General features: G+C 47.2%; 2 protein-coding genes across 2 annotated transcripts; one reads left to right on the forward strand and one right to left on the reverse strand.

The window, feature by feature from the left end:
* Positions 1-8,890: 8,890 nt before the first annotated feature.
* Positions 8,891-12,046, reverse strand: LOC123051703 (nucleolar protein 56). The gene is made up of 8 exons (XM_044474668.1): positions 11,759-12,046; positions 11,432-11,646; positions 10,882-11,039; positions 10,365-10,552; positions 10,027-10,279; positions 9,753-9,901; positions 9,522-9,668; positions 8,891-9,429 (listed from the first exon to the last, which is right to left on the reverse strand). Exons 1-8 carry the CDS (start codon positions 11,961-11,963, stop codon positions 9,125-9,127), a joined length of 1,620 nt encoding a protein of 539 aa, XP_044330603.1. The 5' UTR covers positions 11,964-12,046; the 3' UTR covers positions 8,891-9,124.
* Positions 12,047-17,814: 5,768 nt separating this feature from the next.
* Positions 17,815-20,842, forward strand: LOC123051705 (uncharacterized). The gene is made up of 10 exons (XM_044474670.1): positions 17,815-18,123; positions 18,221-18,345; positions 18,486-18,590; positions 18,725-18,816; positions 19,229-19,303; positions 19,406-19,475; positions 19,628-19,729; positions 20,073-20,187; positions 20,303-20,365; positions 20,512-20,842. Exons 1-10 carry the CDS (start codon positions 17,961-17,963, stop codon positions 20,592-20,594), a joined length of 993 nt encoding a protein of 330 aa, XP_044330605.1. The 5' UTR covers positions 17,815-17,960; the 3' UTR covers positions 20,595-20,842.
* Positions 20,843-21,484: the final 642 nt, after the last annotated feature.

Consider the following 21,484-nt stretch of genomic DNA (forward strand, 5'->3'; position numbering starts at 1 on the left):
CAAGTGTAGTTGTTTAGGTTTACACAGTAGGTCTTTTCTGAACTACTTGTAACTTGCCAAATGCCTGGTCCAGCCATATATGCATCACAATATTTTGCCCACTTCTTGGCCTCCTCCAATATCTCAGAGTAAGTGGGTGTGATATCCCACCTACATGCCTCTGTCTTCTCCCTAATCTTCTGAAACTTGATCATGAGTTTTGTCCTCATTCCTTCAAGCATTGTCCTTATGGGCTTGTTCCTAACATCCAGAATCATCCTATTGAAAACTTCACTAAGATTGTTTACAACAAGGTCTGTCTTGCATATAGTATCCATTCTATGCCTGTCCCAAGTATGGACTGGTATGTTGGACAACCACTTCCATGCCTCCTCACTCTCTTTCTTCAATGCTTCCATGCCCAGATCATGCCCATGCTTAGTGAAAGAATATGCAGCCTGGTCTAGATGTGTTTTCAATTCATCCCCTCTAAACCCAGCTGATTGGAAGTTGGCATATATGTGTCTTAAACAAAATCTTTGAGGGGAATCAGGAAATACATCCTCTATTGCATTGAGCAGACCCTGTTCATTGATTTTGTATTAATAACTAGTGAAGTAGAGAAAGCATTACATAGTGCAAGGAAAAGCAGTTAAATCATGAAGAGTAGTTGTACCTTTTGCCTGTCTGACATAATTGTGTAGGGCCCAAACTTGTTGCCACTACCAATTATTGTCCTTAACTGTGTAAGAAACCAAGTCCAACTATCTGTCTCCTCCTTGTCAACAACACCAAATGCAATAGGGAAGATGTTGTTGTTGCCATCCCTCCCTGTTGCTGCCAGGATTTGCTGCCCAGTGCTTAGTTTGATGAAGCATCCATCAAGACCTGCATTTTAAGCCATTAGTGCTTAGTAAACATGTAATGCAATCCCTATTTAAGCACTATACAGACTAGATTTACCTATGAAAGGCCTGCAACCATTTAGGAACCCCTCCTTACAAGAAAACAGACAGTAAAACATGTAATGAAACCTTGGGGTAGGTGCTGGGTGGAGTTCAAATTCCTTTGTTGTCACAACACACCTACTACCAGGGTTTGTGTCCAAAACACACTGCAGATAGTCTCTTAACCTGTAGTATTGTGTCTTGTGATCCCCTTGCACAACATCAACTGCTTTCCTCCTTGCCCTGTAGGCCAAACTTTTTGGAACATGTACTCCAAATTTATTTTTTGTATAACTCATTATAGTCTCAACACCTGCACCAGGATTGGATCTTACAGTATCCTCAACAGCCTTTGCAACCCACTTCATGGTAACCTTTGTGTTCTCTCCACTTGCTCCACAGGTGTGATCAAGATTCATCTTCTTGATGCTAAAGGTTGACTCATGGGTAATCTTAGAAGCAGTAATATAAAACTCACAACCATGCTTTCTATTTGAGCACCAGGCTATGATCCTACTTGGATCATTCCTATGGTACTCAAAGTTCCTAAGTGTCCTAACATGGTAGTTTCTCAATGCTTCTCTGTGTTGGGAATCGTAGCATAATTTAAAATTTTCCTACGCTCACCAAGATGCATCTATGGAGTCTACTAGCAACGAGGGGAAAGGAGTGCATCTACATACCCTTGTAGATCGCGAGCGGAAGCATTCCAATGAACGTGGATGACGGAGTCGTACTCGCCGTGATCCAAATCACCGATGACCGAGTGCCGAACGGACGGCACCTCCGCGTTCAACACACGTACGGTGCAGCGACGTCTCCTCCTTCTTGATCCAGCAAGGGGGAAGGAGAGGTTGATGGAGATCCAGCAGCACGACGGCGTGGTGGTGGATGTAGCGGGTCTCTGGCAGGGCTACGCCGAGCTTCTGCGAGACGGAGAGGTGTAACAGGGGAGGAGGGAGGCGCCCAAGGCTGTTGTGTGCTGCCCTCCCTCCCCCCTTTACATAGGCCCCTGGGGGGGGCGCCGGCCCCAAGAGATGGGATCTCAAGGGGGGCCGGCGGCCACAAGGGGGGGAAGGGGTTGCCTTGCCCCCCAAGGCAAGGGGGAACTCCCCCCCTAGGGTTCCCAACCCTAGGCGCATGGTGGGAGGCCCAAGGGGGGCGCCCCAGCCCACTAAGGGCTGGTTCCCTTCCACTTTCAGCCCACGGGGCCCTCCGGGATAGGTGGCCCCACCCGGTGGACCCCCGGGACCCTTCCGGTGGTCCCGGTACAATACCGGTAACCCCCGAAACTTTCCCGGTGGCCGAAACTGGACTTTCTATATATAATTCTTTACCTCCGGACCATTCTGGAACCTCTCGTGACGTCCTGGATCTCATCCGGGACTCCAAACAACTTTCGGGTTTCCGCATACATATATCTCTACAACCCTAGCGTCACCGAACCTTAAGTGTGTAGACCCTACGGGTTCGGGAGACATGCAGACATGACCGAGACGCCTCTCCGGTCAATAACCAACAGCGGGATCTGGATACCCATGTTGGCTCCCACATGTTCCACGATGATCTCATCGGATGAACCACGGTGTCGAGGATTCAATCAATCCGTATGCAATTCCCTTTGTCATTCGGTATGTTACTTGCCCGAGATTCGATCGTCGGTATCCCAATACCTTGTTCAATCTCGTTACCGGCAAGTCTCTTTACTCGTACCGCAATGCATGATCCCGTGACTAACGCCTTAGTCACATTGAGCTCATTATGATGATGCATTACCGAGTGGGCCCAGAGATACCTCTCCGTCACACGGAGTGACAAATCCCAGTCTCGATCCATGCCAACCCAACAGACACTTTCGGAGATACCCGTAGTGCACCTTTATAGTCACCCAGTTACGTTGTGACGTTTGGCACACCCAAAGCACTCCTACGGTATCCGGGAGTTGCACGATCTCATGGTCTAAGGAAAAGATACTTGACATTGGAAAAGCTCTAGCAAACGAAACTACACGATCTTTTATGCTATGCTTAGGATTGGGTCTTGTCCATCACATCATTCTCCTAATGATGTGATCCCGTTATCAATGACATCCAATGTCCATAGTCAGGAAACCATGACTATCTGTTGATCAACGAGCTAGTCAACTAGAGGCTTACTAGGGACACATTGTGGTCTATGTATTCACACATGTATTACGATTTCCGGACAATACAATTATAGCATGAATAATAGACAATTACCATGAACAAAGAAATATAATAATAACCATTTATTATTGCCTCTAGGGCATATTTCCAACACTCTGAACTCTACCACATTCAGAAAGCACAAAATGAATCCTAAACTGTTCATGTGCATCAGGCCTAGAGGAATCATACCATATTCTCTCCTTCTTCTTCTTCAATTTTCTCTTCCTGCCACAAGGCAACCTAGGTGCATCACCTTCTTCATCAGAAATGCCTTCATCACCTGGAAAGCAGAACTCATCAGCTTTTGGCATGAAATCTTCAAACTTTCTGTGATCTGGCTCACTGTGTGATCTGCTTGTTGGGCCTTGTTTCCTCACAGGTATCTTCTGTGCCACAGTTTTCACATGATCTGAAGCTTCTTCTTCATCATCTTCAGAACCATTTGGCTCCTGCCAAAACTCTGAGGGTTCAGAAGCTGCCCCAAAATAATGCTCAGCCTCTTCCTCTTCCCTGTAGTGCTGACTTGTTCCTTCACCACCTTCATCTTCTCCCCTAGCCCAAGACTTGTATGAAATTTTCTTCCCTCTGTAATCACCCCTGAAAAACTCAAAATCTGAAGAGGATTTGTCCAACTCATCTTCATCTTGATCTTCTGCTTCAATGCCTTCAATTTCCACTCCCTCTTTTCCCTTGTTGAAATTACAGCTCTGCTGTGTGTTAAAATATGGATCAACAGGCACAAGTGGAGGCTGTGAAGAATTTGAGACAGGGAAAAGGACACCTTCTTGGGAAACACTATAAACAATGGGATCACCAACTTGACTCATTGGAATCTGCTCTTCAAGCAAGGTGTGGTCCATGTTTGCATCTGCTGGATTTGGGTCACTAGCCTCTCTCACTGTTATGTTCAATATTTTCTTCTCAGCAAACAAATCTAGCATCTCCTCCACCTTCTCATCACTGTCCAAAACCTCAATCCCCTCCAGCCCCTTACCCTCATCCTTAACATATGACAGATAGGCATCCAACCCATAGCCCTCAAGTTCAATAAGTGCTAACAATAACAGGTAATTCATTTCTGATAAGGAAAACTTCCTTTCCATGTTGTCTCTACCCTGAAAATGCAGCCTCAATTCCCATACTTCATCATCCAAACTATGCAAAAAAAAAGAAACAACACATTCAGATTTCTTCAGATTTTCAAGTTAAAAAGTATGCAACAGTTTCACTTGCACAACATATCATCCAAACCTAAACCCTAATTCATATATTGCTTACAATGTATACATAATAATATACCAAAGAAACTAATTCATTAACAATCTAAGAAACAAATCATAACCCTAGTTCATAAATAAAATAAGAAAAATAATTCAAGCAATTCATAACTTACTCCACGCCACCAAGTGAGGAGGCCCACTGGTGCCCGCCTTCTGGATCCGTGTGGATGCATTTGGCCACTGCCCTGGCCGCGCGGAACGCCGGCGAGATCTGGACCTCCTGCGTCGGTGGCCCAGACGAGCGCTGGGTCGGGAAACTTGCGCTGCCTAGCCACTTGTTGACCTCGGAGTGAGCACCGCCCTCGCCACTGGTTGTCGCCCCAGGCTCGCCGCCGTCCTTCTTCTTCGCCGCCGCCATCGTCGGGAGAGACAGAGAGCACGGGGGAAAGGAGGAGCGAGAGAGAGATGTTGCTGACAGAGAGAGAAAGGCAGCGAGCGAGCGGGTGTGGTCCGACCGCACCGGCTCGGTCCGAGTAACGGTCGTTAACGGCCTCGCCATCACGCGCGGCTGACGTGGCCTGACAGGCGGGCCCGGACCGTCAGAAAACGGTTCAAAACGCTAGCAACGGGCGATTTGGGTTTTTTGAGACAGCCGACGAGAAAAGTGGTAGGTATCAGTCACAAACAAAAAAGTGGTGGTTTTTTGGAACCCTAGCACGAAAAGTGGTAGTTTTATGCTATTTACTCCCTTACTTATTATGGTGGGGTTTGCGTCCGCGCTACGCTGGCGAGTCTCGGCCATTCGATTGGATTTGTGCAGGAGCCCGATTCTCTGAGCGCTCGTGTGCTATCCTGACTGTCATCTCTTGGACGCCACGTTGGGATCGGCACCATCGCAAGTGTGGCGTTCTATTCCGAAGAGACATCTTGCCTTTGGTTTAATCAAATGAATTGGATGGTGAAAGAACCGTCTAAAGTATGAGTTTTTGTACGGCGACTCGCACATACCGCTCTTCCTACAGGTTCAGTTCGCCATGAGAAACGATGCCGGCGACGTCCCCCGAGCCAGAGCTGGAGGCACACAAGAAGGTAAGAATGAACCAAGCTGAAAGCGGCACTGAGTGTTAGAGTTGTGTCGAATATTGTGTATAAGGTAGGTTACAGTTGGATTTGTAGTTGTATTGTGTTTACAGGGTATGGAGTCGTGTCCTAGTAGGCCACTTGTATCCTAGGCCTCTCTTATATAGCGGGGGAAGACATACGATGTAACCTATACTAACATAATAGCACATGAACGCAAAGGGAAGCCGACGCAGTGGCGGAGCCAGGAAAATCATATGAGGGTGGCCGAGTGTTCTAATGTCTTGCTGGGAGGGCCGGCCTATCAAAATACGTCATTTTATACATCAATTAAGCACTACTAAGCTGGATATTAGCCTTAAGTCAAGAATGTTAGGGGGGCCAGGGCCCCTGCTGGTCCCCCTGCCTCCGCCACTGAGCCGACGGCATGTGCCGGCGTCCAGGGCGACCGGGTGCGGTATTGTAGCGGTATCATGGGAGGAGCGCCCATAGTCAGGCCCCGGGGATGTAGCCATATCGGTGAACCTCGTTAACAAATCCGGTGTCATGTCTCGTGTGATTGCTTGGTCCTCGGATGATCATCTAGGTGCCTCGGATTTATTCTAACACCGAGGAAGAACCTTAGAGGTCTGGGTGAAGGTGTGTCGATGCTGGAGAAGAACAAAGTCGACCCTAGACCTAGAAGGACGGGCGAGGAGAAAGTGGACAAACAATTGCGATGGCAGCGGGGCCAGGGCCCTTAGGGTTCCAGGGGGAGGCATGTCGACGTCAGAGGAGAAGAAAGACCCCTAGACTTAGAAGGATGGCCAAGGAGGCAGTGGACCAACAATCGTGATAGCAATAGGGCGGGGCCCTTAGGGTTCTAGAAGGAGGTGTGTCGACGTCGGAGAAGAAGAAAGGCCCTTGGACCTAGAAGGATGGCCGAGGGGGCAGTAGATTGACATCTGCAAGGGCGGCAAAGTCACCCTAGGCAGACGACCGGATGGGTCCTTGCATCATTGTTGACTCATCGAGCAAACCACCGGCCTTGGAGGCGAGTCCAGGACAGGAGTGAACGGTGGCCGTTCTGACAATGTTGAGATCATCTCTAACAACTCACAAAAGAACTCATGAGCATTTATTGGGGCTTCCCATTAACACCCTCTTTTTGAAAATTGACAACTTTATTAATTGGAAATGACGGTTACATCGTCTATAAGAAAAGGTACAATATCGCCCATAGGTTCCTCAACCACTCATTTGTCGCGGAAACTCTCGCTAACCTAGCTTGTTCATGCGCAACCATGTTCGCTTTCCTATTACAGTGTTCACAACTAGTGAGAGGAAATCACAAGCCAAAAGATAATAGTCATCGAAAACTGTCGTCAGCGCTCCGGCAAATTGTCCTCCATTCTTCATTATGTCTATGACTTCCATATTATGAGAGTTTATTACCAGGCGATTGCATCCCGCCTTTTATGCCAGAGATAAGCCAAACCTTAGAGCCAAAGCTTATGTTGTGAAAACATCCACACACCAATCAATCTTCCAATTTTCACAGACGATGAAATTTCCTTTATCATCTCTAAAGACAAACTCCCGTTGTGCCCCTGTGTTGGTCATGATCAAAAGATGCATGAACATTCAGCTTAACAAAACCCATAGAAGGTTTATTCCACCCCCCCCCCCTCGTTTACTGGTTGCATTAAAATTATTCGTTATAGCCCGGACCCCATGGATGTGTGGTATGCATCTTTGAACTTTCCCTCATGGACCAGCTTACATCTGTCCCACCATAGATACCACGCGGTTATAGCAATCATTTCATGTACATTCTGGAATCCCAAATTAGATAAGTCCTGGTCTAGCATAAGGAGTAAGAATTCAAGTACAGCCTCACCCGCACGATCAATAGCACAATATGTTTTAATCACATCATTCATCCCCAACTTATCCCAAGCATCCTTCGCATTCTGACAAAGAAACAGAATGTGCTTTGTATCTTTTGGCCCATTCAAACATGATGGGCAGATTGGCGAAACTTCCATGTGTCTATTTGCAAGCGTAACACGGCACGGGAGAGTTCCATGCAACGTATGCCAAACAAAAATCTTGACCTTTGCTGGACATTAAAGTTTCCAAATCTTACACCAGATAGGGTTAACATTGGTTCTACCCATACCATTTATATATTGTAAGTTTCTCCCATGTTGATGATCCCATTCCGCCAAGTAAGCATATCGAACAATGAACAAACCATTTCTTGTATAGCTCCAAGCAATGAAATCCGACATATTATGCATAGAGAGAGGAATAGATAGAACTCTTTGAGCATCAATTGGCAACAATGTTTGCCTCACCAAATCTTCATCCCAGAAATTCGTCACTGGATCAATAAGATCTGAAACCTTGGACATAAGGTGCCCTCCTCTAGAAGTAATAATTTTCCTATTTGCACAATTTGGGATCCATGCATCTTTCCAAATATCGATATTCCGTCCATTTCAAACTCGCCGGATATAACCATTTTTCAATGAGTTAACTCCAGCCATAATGCTTTCCCATGTAAAAAAAAGAGAGCCCCTTTTTAAGCTTGCATTCATCAAATCGTCAACAGGAAAATATTTAGCTCTCAAGAGAAAGGCACATAGAGAATCCGGATTATCAAGGAGACACCGCGCTTGTTTAGGATTGAAACAATGAATATCCCGGAATCCCATACCTCCTTAATTTTTTGGAACACACATCTTCCACCAAGCCATCCAATGCATCCTCTTTTGATTGTCCTCGTCTTCACATCAAAATTGCGACATCATGTCAAGGATTCCTTTGCAAAAAAGTTAGGAATTTTGAAGACGGACATGGCATAGGTGGGGATAGATTGTACAATAGATTTAAGCAAAATTTCCTTCCCTCCAACGGATAACAATTTTTCTCTCCAGGAATTGAAAACACTCGCTTTTGTCCATACCCACGTTGGCAGGCAAATTTACGCCTTGTCTTCCACTTTTGTGTTGGGGCTAAAAAAGATGCTAGATTTTTCAATACTCACCATAAGATGGCGGCACAATAGACGTCTAGGACTGATTTCAAAGCCTCATCGGTTTTGTGTCTCCTCTTTGCTGACGATTCTTTGATTTTTATGCCAAGAGAGTAGTCCAGCCCTCCGTTGTTATTGCGGATGGACGCTTTAGCAGATCCCCAATAATCTCAACCCTCCCTGGTTATTGGGGAGCATGTTGAGGGTAGGTCAACTCTCCCACCATATAGGGAAAGATGAGAATTTTTTGAGGAACTCTCAAAATTCAACCACGTGGAACGGTCGTCGAGGACTGTATCTCACATCAGGTAAATTATAACTCTTCCTCTTCTTTTTCTTTCACGTCTATCCTTCCTCTCACTAATACTATGGCGCCAATAGCATGTATATAAGCAGTGGTTTCAAATTCATTGGTCCCGCTACTAATGTGATCATTGATCATTCAGCTACTGCCAGTGCCAGCAATGTCATCCCATTTATAACTAGGAAAGCTTAAGCCATCCCCAATAAACGCCATACTGCAACATCAAATGTAATACAGATTCGCCGCTTCAGTCCATGCCACGCTACATTACAGACCTCATCAAGGGCTCAAAGAGGCTCAAAGTGTACACACTTAAACAGTCGGTACAAAAATTTCATCCTCAATCGGCTTCAACACTCGCTGCTAGGTACTAAGGTACTAATCTACTACTCGTCGTCAGTCTTGGATTTCTTCTTCTTTTTCTTGGATTTCCCCTCGGTGCCAGTCTTAGGATCAACAGACTCGGCGTCGCGGTTCTTCTTTTTCTTCTTCTTAGGGGTCTCGTCATCGCCATTGGCTTGCATCTCCTCATCCTGCGGCTCCTCAAGCTTGTGCTTCTTCTTCTTCTTCTTCTCGGTTCCAGTTTCAGCTTCTGTTGCAGCATTCTCAACGTCCATCGCGTCACCGTTAGCCTCAGCTTTGGACTTCTTCTTCTTGCTTTTCTTCACAGATGTGTCACCATTCTCTTTGCCTGTGAATGAATTTTTGGATAGACAATTATGTTGGATTGATAAAATAAAGTAAGCAACCGGGAGACTAATGAAAGAACCAATCTATCCTTACCGTCATCATCCTCTGTGTTTGTCAAGCCATCAATAGCAGCTTTCATCACATCAAGGTTCTTGCGGGGTGCAACACCCTTATCGTAGAAATCTAGCCTCTCCTCAACCTGTTCACGCAGCTTCTCACCAAAAATGGAGCTACTCATATCTGGAATTCATAACCCCGTGAGAAAACCAATCAGAAAAGGGGATCAGAATGTGTAACATTAGCAAACAAAGCTCTTCAACTAACCTGAATAGCAGTCAATTCGTGAAGCAATGGAACATTTGTTTGCAAGGTAACGAGCCATCCTTCCCTTGTTCTTGGTTGATGCACGACCAATAAAAGATGAGTGGAATATGAGGCCATACTTTGGTGTGTTTCCACGTGTTTTCAGAGCTCTGAGGTACAATTAGGAAATAGGAAATGAATCACAAGGTTTCAGAAGCATAAAGGACTGTCTTCGAATACTTGAAGAACAGTAAATAAGGTGCTCGAATACATAAGCAGTCCAAGTATCAAGTACCTAAAGAGTGCCTTTTCAGCACCCAGTATCTGCAGAGTAGAGGCAGGGCATTTTGCAAGATTTGAAAGACTGCCAGCATGAGAGATTAGCCGAGCTCCAACCATTTCACCAATCAATGATGTCAGGTTTGGTGCAATATCATTCATCTTTGTCACCAGATACTCATAGAGATTTTTACGGTACTCAGATAGATTCATGACCCTCTGAGCAAACTGTTGGACATTGATCAAATCAACAGGTGAAAGATCCTGGCCTAAAAATACAAAGGAGATTGAGTAAGCCACAATGTCACCACCCAACTACCGAGAAGCAAAAGTAATTGTGGACATAGTTGTTACCCATAGATGCCTTTGCTGCCTCAACAATTTCTTTTGCCTTGTCTTCATCTCCAATTAGATCCGCTAAAGCTGGAATGTCCTTCTCTGACAAGTCAGATTTGTTTACCACAAACTTGGCAAGCTTAGCATAGAGGTAGTTGTCATTCACAATCTTGACCAGCTCAGGAAAATGCCATCCATACCACTCCCTGCATCATAGATTAACAGCCGTTTAATATCTGCACAACTGCCACCATCATCCATGATGGAAGGTAAGTTATATATAGGTGTGTGGAAGGGGAGAGAAGGGCATCTCACATTGGCACATATTTTAGATGACAAGGGAAGTGAATACTACAAATATACATGAACCGAAAGTGTAATGAACAAACATGGATTGAAACACCAATGCCTTGAATATTACAAATACTTATGCTAGATACACATTGAAACGAAATCAAGGTGATTCCAAGTGCTGACACAACATCTAAACTGAAGCATAGAACAAGTTAAATAACAGAAAGGGTGAGGAACCAACCTCACTCTCATAGAGAAGGAATTGACATCCTTATCAAGTGTATCCAACAGAAAGATAGCTTGAATCACCATATTATCCACACGATTCACATTGAACTTCACCTTGGCCCTGCTATAGCTATGTCCCAGACCTAGCTGGGCCTTCTCCAGGTCAGATGGCTGCAACCAAAAAATCAAAGGAATAAATAAATAAATAAACAAACAAGAATGAAATTAACACTGTCGATACATCTATGGTGCACACAAAATAGTTGCAGGCTAATGAACAGCCCTGCTACAACTTTAGTATACCATCAGCTATATACAAATCTGCATAGATGCCATCCGCTCTTTACTGACAAGACCAGATTTTTAATTTCCATGATTGTCGTTTAACCAGGACTATTAATTTTACCACTGCTAAGGAAACCTCTGATAAACAACCAGTTTACCGGTGCTAACTGTTAAAACATCCCAGAGCAACAGAGCAAGCAAGATACCATTGACCCTAGTACAGTCTGAACTCCCTATCAAACATACAACAGAAATAGGCGCACTAGTAAATCCATCACCTTGAGTTGCTCAATGAATTGATCAAAATGCAGCCGCACTGCACGAAGCAGTTCCTGGACATAGTCGTTGGACTGGCAAGGGATTCCGGTGGCCTCGGTGATGTGGGACCCGACCTTGGGCTCCATGACGCCGACGGTGAACTTGGCCTTCTTCCCCTCCTTCACCTTGGGCAGGTTGAGCTCCAGGAAGTTCCTAAGCTCGTCAGTCATGATCCCTGAACCAACAAAATCAGCACCCACACACATCATTGGGCCGTCAAGGGAGACCAAAAGCAGTGGACTTGACACGAGGGCTCCACCGGGAGAGGCGGCGGGAGGACACGATACCTTCGGAGATGGCATTGCACTGGTTGAGGGCGTCGACGGCGGAGAGGAAGGGGGTGAACCCGGCGAGCTTGACGGCCTTGCTGAACCGCTTGAGGTCCAGCACGGTGGAGCGGACGGCGTCCACGCTCTGCCCAATCTCGTCGATGCCGTGCGCGTGGAAGAGCGCGTACCCGGACGCGGACTCGAAGAGCAGGTAGAGCGCCATCTCGCCGCGCGCTTCGCCGGCGGCGGCTGAGGGGTTTGGTAGGGGGAGGCGGGGGAGGGGTTAGGGTTTTAGGGAGAGGGGAATGCTATTCGCGGGGGGCTTATTTATGGTGGGCTCTCGTTGATGCCTGGGCCGTTCGATTGGATCGATGGTCCATATCAAAACCATCTTTCTTTAAACTAAACTAATTTCAAAAAGGCGTGAACCACAAACAATGGCGATGATTTGTGCCATGCGTGAAAGATGTGGAAAAAAACTCGTGATTCTATTTTTGCAGGGTTGTGATTATCTCAAAACATAAGGTTTGTGTGCGTTTTGACCTTTTATATTTTCTGGTGTGCATGTCTAAAAAAAACTCCAATGCGCGTTTTTTACTAGTATGTTTTTACTACATGTCTAAAAGGCCAGTATATTACAAAAAATTATTGAAATGTTATAGTAAGATAGACATAATGGAATTATTCCTACATGCCATATTAGTGGTCGAAAAAATAAAACTTGGTTGTGTGTGTAATATGTCTCTTATTTTCAAGCCGGATGGGGTATTCATGGGCCTATTCATTACTCCCTCCGTCCCATAATATAAGATTTTGAGATAGGGGAGTAATTTTTTGTGAATTTGGAGTCATGTCAGTCGGTGCCAAATAAAGATGGTCACGTGTAAAGAAGTTGTATAGCTTATAATAAAAATAATTACCAAGTGAGCATCAAACATTATATATACATCGTCACTTTACGGGGACTGATAGCCGGCTGCAGACCGCAATCTAATATTGAGGTTTTCGTGATATATAGCACTTCCCTAAAATGGGAAAATTAGTCTAAAGTCGATTATTGCTATCTACAGGCATATATGGCATCATGTGGTTGGCTGGTTGGAATTCAAATGGGGGAGGGGGTGGGTTTTTTTTGAACATCAGTACAAACGCAAGCGCTCATACATACGCGCATATACTCATCCCTATGAACGCACACACGCACACCCTAACCCTATGAGCACTTCCGAGAGACTGAGCCGGCATGTCATCTTGAAATTTACGAAGTCACTGTAGGCGCCTCGTCGTCGACGGGAACGTCTCCTCCCACTGAAAGCACATCGCCGGAAATCCTGAAATAAATTCAGGAATAATGCGAGCACCTCCCTCTAACCATCCAACCACAGGTTGGTTCGCGGAGGGGGTGAGGGTTGTACCGTAAATCATCGCCCGAAAACACTTGTTCGTGAGTCTAGCAATCTCGGTCTAAAGCAAGAGGTTGTCGTGATGTAGATGCAGACGGTGGTTGCATTCTTCTGCACGCAAGTGATGTTTTTGTTACAATTGTATGAATTTCCTGCTGGCCTTTTATTACTTTTTTTAACTATTTAAATGATTTGAAGATGCTCACTAGGCCTACCGCGCGACACTCACCTTATATTATGAAATAATGTCATACACTACTACGACTCAGTTCTTTTGTCCGATTCTCCCATAATCTTGAGAATCGACCCTCCACTCAGTTTCTCCCAGAATCTTGAACCCATATTTTTTTACAAACCTGGATGTTTACATCCTAACTAGTTAGGATTGTAGAAAAAGTTATGGGTATAAGATTCTGTAAGAAGCTGGATGGAGGATTGATTCTCAAGATTCTGGGAGAATCGCCCAAAAAAGCTGCGCCTACATATCCAAATAGCACTCACCCCTCGTCATTGACCGGCCCTGACCACGCGTGAGTGATGAGCCTTAACATTGAGCAGCCTCCCCGAAGGTGTCGGTTAGCACAATCCGGTCCAAAATTGACCGAGTGTCACGATGATCAAAATGGACTGAAGGTATTCGCTCACAAACAATTGTGTTTGACCCATTTGTATAGTCTGCTTATATCTTACCCTTTTTTCGCCGGTCGGTGTTGTTTTGTATGTTGGTCGTTATAATCCATCGCTCCACTCCCCGTCTACATTCCATACCTTCAATGTCGCCACCGAGTCCCTCTTTCCCTTTGCCTCCCCCTTATTCCTCCTCTACCTTCGGCCGTTGATCCATGGCGGCATGGAGTCCACCTTTTCCTATTTTAGCATTGGCTCATGTTGGATATGATGTGCTAGCGACCTTTCTATCCCAAGGAGTTCATTCTTGGTGATGATCAGATCGTATCTCTACGACAGTCGTTTGGACTCAATAACGATCCTAGATCTTGTATCAGGGTCCCCCTGGATGTTCTAGAGCCTAGTTGTATTTTTACCTTTTTGTGTCTTGTTGTGAGCTTTATACCATCGTTGTTGCAAAATTAATGAAATTGTAGGGTCGTTCAGGATCCTACCATGTTAAAAAAAATCTAGAGGTCTTTGTGATGCAACTGCTTCAAGAAGAATGATGAGCTTTTTACAATGGCCCTGGTATTCCCCTTGTTGAGGATATGGGCAATTCTCATATCCAGTGCGTGCAATCCAAGAATCCAAGCATACCTAAAACCCTCTTGGTTCTCCAAGTGATATTAGTCTTGCGGTGCCTATGACATTTGGTTCTCTCATGTACCCTAGTCCAGCACCTTAACCAATGAAGTAGCAAATCTGATCATGGCTTCGAGACATGTGCTTTCAGACATTTGGAGGTACTCATTTCACGAATCTGCGGTCGAGTCATAACTCATGAGCAATTATCCTCATAGCAGCCATGAACTCCTGGTAACCAGATAACATGCAGCCAACGGCATCCTTCTTTAGCTTGAAGAAATCATCATAGGCCCTGAAATCTTGATAGACGCGTTGGAACACATGTCGCTGCATCCGAAATTGATGACGTAAATAGGGTTTGAATAGCGCATCGGGGGTAGTAGTCGTCGTACAACATCATATGCCCCTTTGCCTTCCACCGACTCCACACTTGATGTCCCTTTATTATTGAGCCCTTGTAGTTGAGAACATGCTCCTCTGCACACTCGGCGTCTTCAAGAATTATCCTCACCATCCTTCTCCAACAAAGATGAATCCGTAAACACGGCGTAGAAGTACTCCTCATCAGAATCCATCGTGTTTGCTTCAAAGTAAACAACGAGAACGTAAAAAAAATTGACTGTGGCATTTGTCCATGTCTGGCATGGTGTCCGCCATGGACAACGTTGGCAGGGACAAAGGGTAGCTGGGCGGCGGGCGGATATGGGGTGGAAGGGCGGCGTAGGCAAAGCTTCACGAGCACCTAGGTGGAGTGGCAGAGGTCCAACAAGGTCTGGGAGGTGTCCGGGATGGTACAACGGCGGCGGCAGACTCAGGGAGAATGGATACAAAGCACAAATAGGATGTCCGATTGTTGAAAAAAAAGAGGGCTTCGGGTGGGTTTTGTGGCTAGGGCAGGTCCCAAAAGTCCAACATGGTGGATGTCCAAAGTCCTTGAAACCTCCCCTAGTTTGATGCCGATTCACAGGATTTTCAGACGTCTGAATCCGTTCAAACAGATTTGATGACCGTCGTTTGGATGATCAAAAGGGCGTGGTGCATCCGGTCCGAATATTTGAAGGCGCTTAGAGCATCTCCAGCTGTTGGCCCCCCAGGGGACGACTAAAATCGCCGCCTGGGGGTGAGCCGGTGCAAAAAATCGCCCTGGGGGCGAGTTGGTCCCCAGCCGCCGGCCCCAGGGCCGCCCCCAGGCGCGTTAAAAAAAATATAGCAAATTTCGGCAAAGTTCGGCTAAACACGACTAAATTTCGGCAAATTTGGGCATATATTAGACATGTTCGCGGATTTTCATTACATAGCAAATATATAAACTAATCTAAAAAAGAAACTGGCTGAACGCCGAGTAGTCGCCGTCGTCGCCGCCATCCTCACCGCCGTCGCCATCGTCGGCCTTTTCCTCCTTGACGCGGGCGTCCCTGCCGGACCCCTGCCCGGCCTCGCCATGGCGGACTGGTGGCGGCGGCGGCGCGTCGTCGTCGTCGCTGTCGTCGATGACGACGACTACTCCTTCGTCGCGGCCCCGGCGGCGCTGCGCGAAGCGCCGCAGGGCGGCGCACTGGCGCTCCCTCGCCATCTTCAGGGAGTCCTGGCGTGCCCATTCCAGGGCCGCGTCGTCGTCGAGCTCCACGTCGCCGTGCTCCGTCTTCACGGCAGGGAGACCCGGCTCCGTCTTCACCGGCGTGAGCCCCGACTCCGTCTTTGGCTTGACGAAACGCGGAGGAGGAGCTGACGAGGAGGCGCGCCGGCCGCCCTCGTTGATGACGATGCCGGCGCTGCGAGTGCGCCGGCCGAGCGGCGTCTCCGCCGCGGGCTCGGCCTTGACACCGAGCAGCGTCGGAGAGCCGGAGGAGTGGGAGGAAGAGCGCGAGGAGGAAGAAGAGGAGGAGTCGAACCTCCTTGGCATCCATTGCCCGTCGCGTCGGCGATGCGCCGGGGCGGCCGCCCTCGCCCGGGGGTATGCCAACAGCGGGTTGTTGCCGCCCTCGAGGTGCGTCAGCACGCCCTCGAGCGTGCGGCCGGGGACGCCCCACCACAGGTGGCGCCCCTCGCTGTTCTTCAGGCCGCCCACCACCGGCGAGCCGTTCGTCGACGCCAGCCTCTGCTGCTGACGGCGCTGGAAGTACTGGGGGAGGGCGAGCTGGGCGTCGGTGAGGGAGGCGCGCACGATCTCTACCTCGTCGGCGAAGTAGGAGGGGCGCGCCACGGCGTCGGGCAACGGGGGAGCCCATTCCCCCGTTGCTGAGCCTCCACCCCGTCGGCCCGGCACGCATGTCCGGCGGCGGCGGCGCCGGGATGTTCGCCTGGAACAGGAGCCACGACTCTTGTTCGCGGAGCGTGCGGCGGCCGAAGCCGTTGGCCGCCGCCTCGTCTCCGGGGAAACGCTCGGCCATGGGGAGAGGGGAAGGGAGAGGGAGGGCTCGACGGCGGCTCACGGGAGAGGGAGAGGGAGGGCTCGACGGCGGCTCACGGGAGAGGGAGGGCTCGACGGCGGCTCACGGGAGAGGGAGAGGGAGGGCTCGGCGACGGCGCTTGGGAGAGGTAGAGCTCGGCGGCTAGGGCGGGGCTGGTGTGGCCAGAGGCGAGCGAGGCCACCGGCTTATATAGCCGCGCCGCGCCCGTGTGTACGCGTGCGAGGGAGGGGAGACGTCGGCGCGCCGCCCGTGAGGAATCAATGGCAAGGCTGACCGGCGGCAGCCTTGCCATTGATTCCCCGCGGAAAACCGAGGCGCGGTGTCGCTAACGCGGCTGGCCCGCGGCTCTTTCGTGCAAAAACCGCTCGCCCCGGGCGCCCCCCAACGCGCCGGGTTCGGCCTGGGTCCGCCGGCGCTGATTTCGGCCCAGGCCGGCGAAAATCGGGCTCCTGAAGGCGCGACTGGGCCGTTTTTTTGGCGCCGGTGTGAAAAAATCGCCTGGGAAGGCCTTTGTGGGGGTGCGGCTGGAGATGCTCTTAGATGATCCGAGTTGGTGTTGCCCTTACCTTCTTTTTGAGAGAGAGAAGATTAATCAAACCGTTCGAAGGCGCAAATGAGCTTAAAACGTGCGAGAAGGAGGAGGTGGCAAAGGGGAATCTGCTTGCCTGCCCGTGTCTGCAGCTGTGTTCACATTGCCTGGACTGAAGTCAAATTCAACAGCCCTAATCCTCATCTTTTCCAGACAAAAGATCCTGTGATGATCCTGGTACCCGCACGAAGCAAATTGGGTAATTGCTTGCCACAAGTAGGCAGTACACTGTTTTCCATCTACAGAAGTGATATAAACTGATAATACGTGTGCTTGTTTCTTCTCCCAATCATGTGGATATATCATGCAAACTCAGACGTGCGGTCAGCAATGGCGTCACTGTCTGAAGAATCTCGAGCCATTCACACATGGTTCCATACTCCCATGCTCCTATTAAGTGCACTACTCAGTACTCAGAGACAGCAATATGTACTTATCGAACGAGCTCAAGCTCAGCTCAGCTCAGTTCAGCTTCACAGGTACGTGGCTGCAGTGCAGAGACGGAAGAGCTCACCCGTCACTCGCTAGCTATCTCCTTTCAGTCGAGTCACCGGCTCACTGCCATGGCGCTCAGCCTTCGGGCCGCCGCGTCCCTCGCCTCTCCGCCGTCAGGCGCACGTCCCCGCCGACGCCCCGCCTCGGTGGTCCGCGCCGCCGCGTCCCCTGCGGCGCTCGACAAACGGAACCGGCGGCGAGAGCAGAACGTCTCCGGCGAGTTCTTCGTCGGTGAGCTCCCTTGTCCGACCTCAGATTCAGTATAACTGTGTTATGTAGTACTGTACTACTTTGCGCCTGATCTAGCTTGACGCGCGTGCGTGAGCAGACCACCGGTGCATCGACTGCGCCACCTGCCGGTGGATGGCGCCGGAGGTGTTCAAGAGGGTGGACGGCATGTCCGCCGTGGCGGCGCAGCCCAGCTCCGAGGAGCAGAGGACCAAGGCACTGCAGGTAACATCATTCCTGCTTCTAGCTGCAACTAATCAGTGCGATTTAGATGCGCAACACTGAAGGCCGACAAAATTTCCGTTTTGCTTTCAAGAATAGTTACTGAACAATGGAGTTCATGTTATCTCTGTACATTTCTGCAGGCTTTGCTCTCTTGTCCAACAGCCTCGATCCACACCGACAAGCCCGCGAAGGACATTCTCCAAGTGCAGAACACGTTCCCGCTCCCCATCGACGACGATCTTCCTGTATGAACAATTTCATATATGCTCCCTCTTTAACTTCCTCCAGTAAATACGAAATTCAGCACCAAAAAGTTGTGTGCTTGTTTTTTACCGTGTTGGTTAATCATTTTTTACCCTATATACGTGATGTGTTTCAGGGTGTTTACCTTTGCGGTTACCATTCCGAGTCCTCATATGGAGCAACATCTTATCTCATAGTTCACCCAGAAGGAAACATAATGGTTGACAGGTAATTACATGCCAAGCAAAACTATGAAGTCTCCCCTCGGCTACAATGCTGCATATGTTTCTGATAAAAGTTCAGTTTAAGCACAAAGTAGTACTACCTCTGCACTAAAATATAAGACGTTTTTGCAGTTCAATTTAAACTGAAAAAACGTCTTATATTTTGGTACGGAGGGAGTAGTATTGAAACAATTTGCATAGCAATGTGACATGAAGGAAGTAAGTAATAGGTCCCTGTAACACATATGTGTAGTTTACCGTTGTTCGTTAATTGATTTTTGGTCGGAACCTTGAATGCTTGATGGATATATAGTGATATATTTACCTGTTATAGTACTCTGTTTTTCCCCGTAGATGGACAAATAGCAACCGAATATATTTGCTGTAGTTGTTCTGATAACCTCTTAATGTTTAAGTCCAAGGTATACGCCGAGACTGGTGGACAAGATTGAGAAGCTCGGTGGAGCGCGCTACATGTTTTTGACCCACATGTATGTTCAGACTTGCACAGTTCTACATTTATCTATTCATTTGTGCATTTGTGGACCTTTTTATTAAGGAGATTGAAGAGTATCTAACCAATTACCAAACAGTGATGATGTAGCGGATCATCGGAAGTGGGCCGAGCGGTTGAAATGCGAGAGAATCATCCATTCAGGAGATGTAAGAACACCCGTAGAAAGAAACTTACTGGAATATCTTCATGATGTTTAGAAGGATATTCGAAGTCGTATTACAATTCATATATTCTAAAATTGTAATTTGCTTTATGATGTTTGCCCTGACTATCTGCTGCAATAACCTTGCTGACACAGGTAGTGGACATTACTGCTGATGTCGAGTGGAAACTTACTGGAAGTGGTCCCTGGAACATTGGGAATGATTTTGAACTTATCCATACTCCAGGCCATACCGAAGTAAGAAACTCAACTCATTGAATAGAATTACATTGAATATACTTCTAGACTTTTGTTATGGAGAAGTTTATGGATTAAAGAGGAGTTGGGCTTCTGGCTAGCTGGCTGCACTATAAGGTTATAAATATAGTATAAGATTATCAACCCCATCCTCTCCAGTTTTTCTTAAACTTCAGAGAACTATGCTTGTATATTGTTCTTTGGATAGACAAGATGGATGGATGGATGGTAATGATGTCATTAATTCGTGGTCATTTTAGCAATAATTATGTTGCACCATACTGATCTTCTCCTACACATCTAAGGTAAGATTCACTCATGAAAATGAAAACATTTTATGTAGGGCTCGGTCTGCTTGTTGTACAAACCGCTAAAGGCGCTATTCACTGGCGACCATGTCGCAAAATCAGAATATTCAGACGAACTGAATCTCTTTCGGATGTACAGCAAGCAATCAGGTAGTACAATCCACCCTTCTCCATAGATTTCCTATCTCAAGTGATCGAGACCAATATTCAACTGTACCAGAGTTAAATTTAAATCCTGATCAATGTATATATATCTGTTGCGCAGTGAATTTGCAACTGGATAGTATGAGGAAGTTACTGGACCTAGATTTTGAGTGGTATTTACCTGGTGAGCATCCCTTCATTATTGCATACAAAATATATATATATTACCCAAATTCAGTTTGATACCTGGATTTGCAACCCATCCCGTAAGATATTCGGTTCAATTGCGTTTCTGTAACTTGAACTAATTTGTGAGTTATCTTTCCCCAGGGCATGGCTATCGAATCCGGTATGAAGATGTACAGGCCAAAAATGCAGCTATTGAGTCTCTCCTAGCTAACTACAAAAACTAAGGCGCATCTTGTGATCACATGCTCCCCGAATAAGGATTCCAGAATAAAGGGACCAGGTTGATATGAAGTCCCAGTGTCCAACGAAATAATGATCGATGCTTTTACATTTTGTCCAAACATCATGTATTGTGGTACTTTATATATCTCTCTCCAAGATGTACAAGGCATGTGTATCCTTATATCAAATTAGAAATATTATTGGATCATCCCGCAAAAGAAAATATTTCTGCTTGCAGCAGATTGTACAAGCAAGGAAATCATTTAGTCAGTTTAGTAGACCAAGCATACGTAGCAATACCTTTGTGATTTTTTTATTTTTTTTGAAAAGAAGGATAACCCCGTCCTCTGCATCACGACCATGCATGCAACGATAAATTATTATGAATGCAAAATCTAGCAGCCGAAAAACATCAACCCAGAGTAAAGCGAAAAGAAAATCCGAGGCCCTATGCCTCGCGATAGTAACTCGACCAAATAACCACTAACCTTATGTTACAACACGATATCAAAGCGAAAAATACACAACTCCTAGACTATGGCGAGTCAACACAAGGTTTAACTTCGGATTCTCATCCCCAAAGTTAAGCTTCAATCCATCAGCTTCAGCAAGGACATGGCGCAGGCGCGCGTCAACATGGCTTGATCATAGATCTCGTGTTTTCACCGGAGCGCAAGTCGTCATTGAAGTCGTGGAAAAGGCAACCTATGACAAAGCAATGAACAAAAGCAATCACCCCGAAGGTGTTGCCTGCTACGGCACGTGCAGCACAGTGGCTCTGGCGGAGGTCTCATGTCTAGCCTACTGCTACTGGATCGAAGATGGTGCAACAGTGGTGGGAGGCATGCAAAAATATACTACTTTACTATAAACTAATTAGAGGGAGAAAGGT

Source organism: Triticum aestivum, chromosome 2D, assembly GCF_018294505.1.
Source record: "Triticum aestivum cultivar Chinese Spring chromosome 2D, IWGSC CS RefSeq v2.1, whole genome shotgun sequence".
In the NCBI taxonomy this organism is placed as follows: Eukaryota; Viridiplantae; Streptophyta; class Magnoliopsida; order Poales; family Poaceae; genus Triticum; species Triticum aestivum.

Coding starts and splice junctions, on each gene's coding strand:
- LOC123051703 (XM_044474668.1), bottom strand. CDS start 11,963: ATGGCGCTCTACCTGCTCTTCGAGTCCGCGTCCGGGTACGCGCTCTTC. Junction 9,902..10,026: donor GCTGAAAAGGCACTCTTTAG/GTACTTGATACT, acceptor ATTGTACCTCAG/AGCTCTGAAAACACGTGGAA. Junction 9,669..9,752: donor ACGAATTGACTGCTATTCAG/GTTAGTTGAAGA, acceptor TATGAATTCCAG/ATATGAGTAGCTCCATTTTT.
- LOC123051705 (XM_044474670.1), top strand. CDS start 17,961: ATGGCGCTCAGCCTTCGGGCCGCCGCGTCCCTCGCCTCTCCGCCGTCA. Junction 19,476..19,627: donor GAATCATCCATTCAGGAGAT/GTAAGAACACCC, acceptor TTGCTGACACAG/GTAGTGGACATTACTGCTGA. Junction 19,730..20,072: donor ATACTCCAGGCCATACCGAA/GTAAGAAACTCA, acceptor CATTTTATGTAG/GGCTCGGTCTGCTTGTTGTA.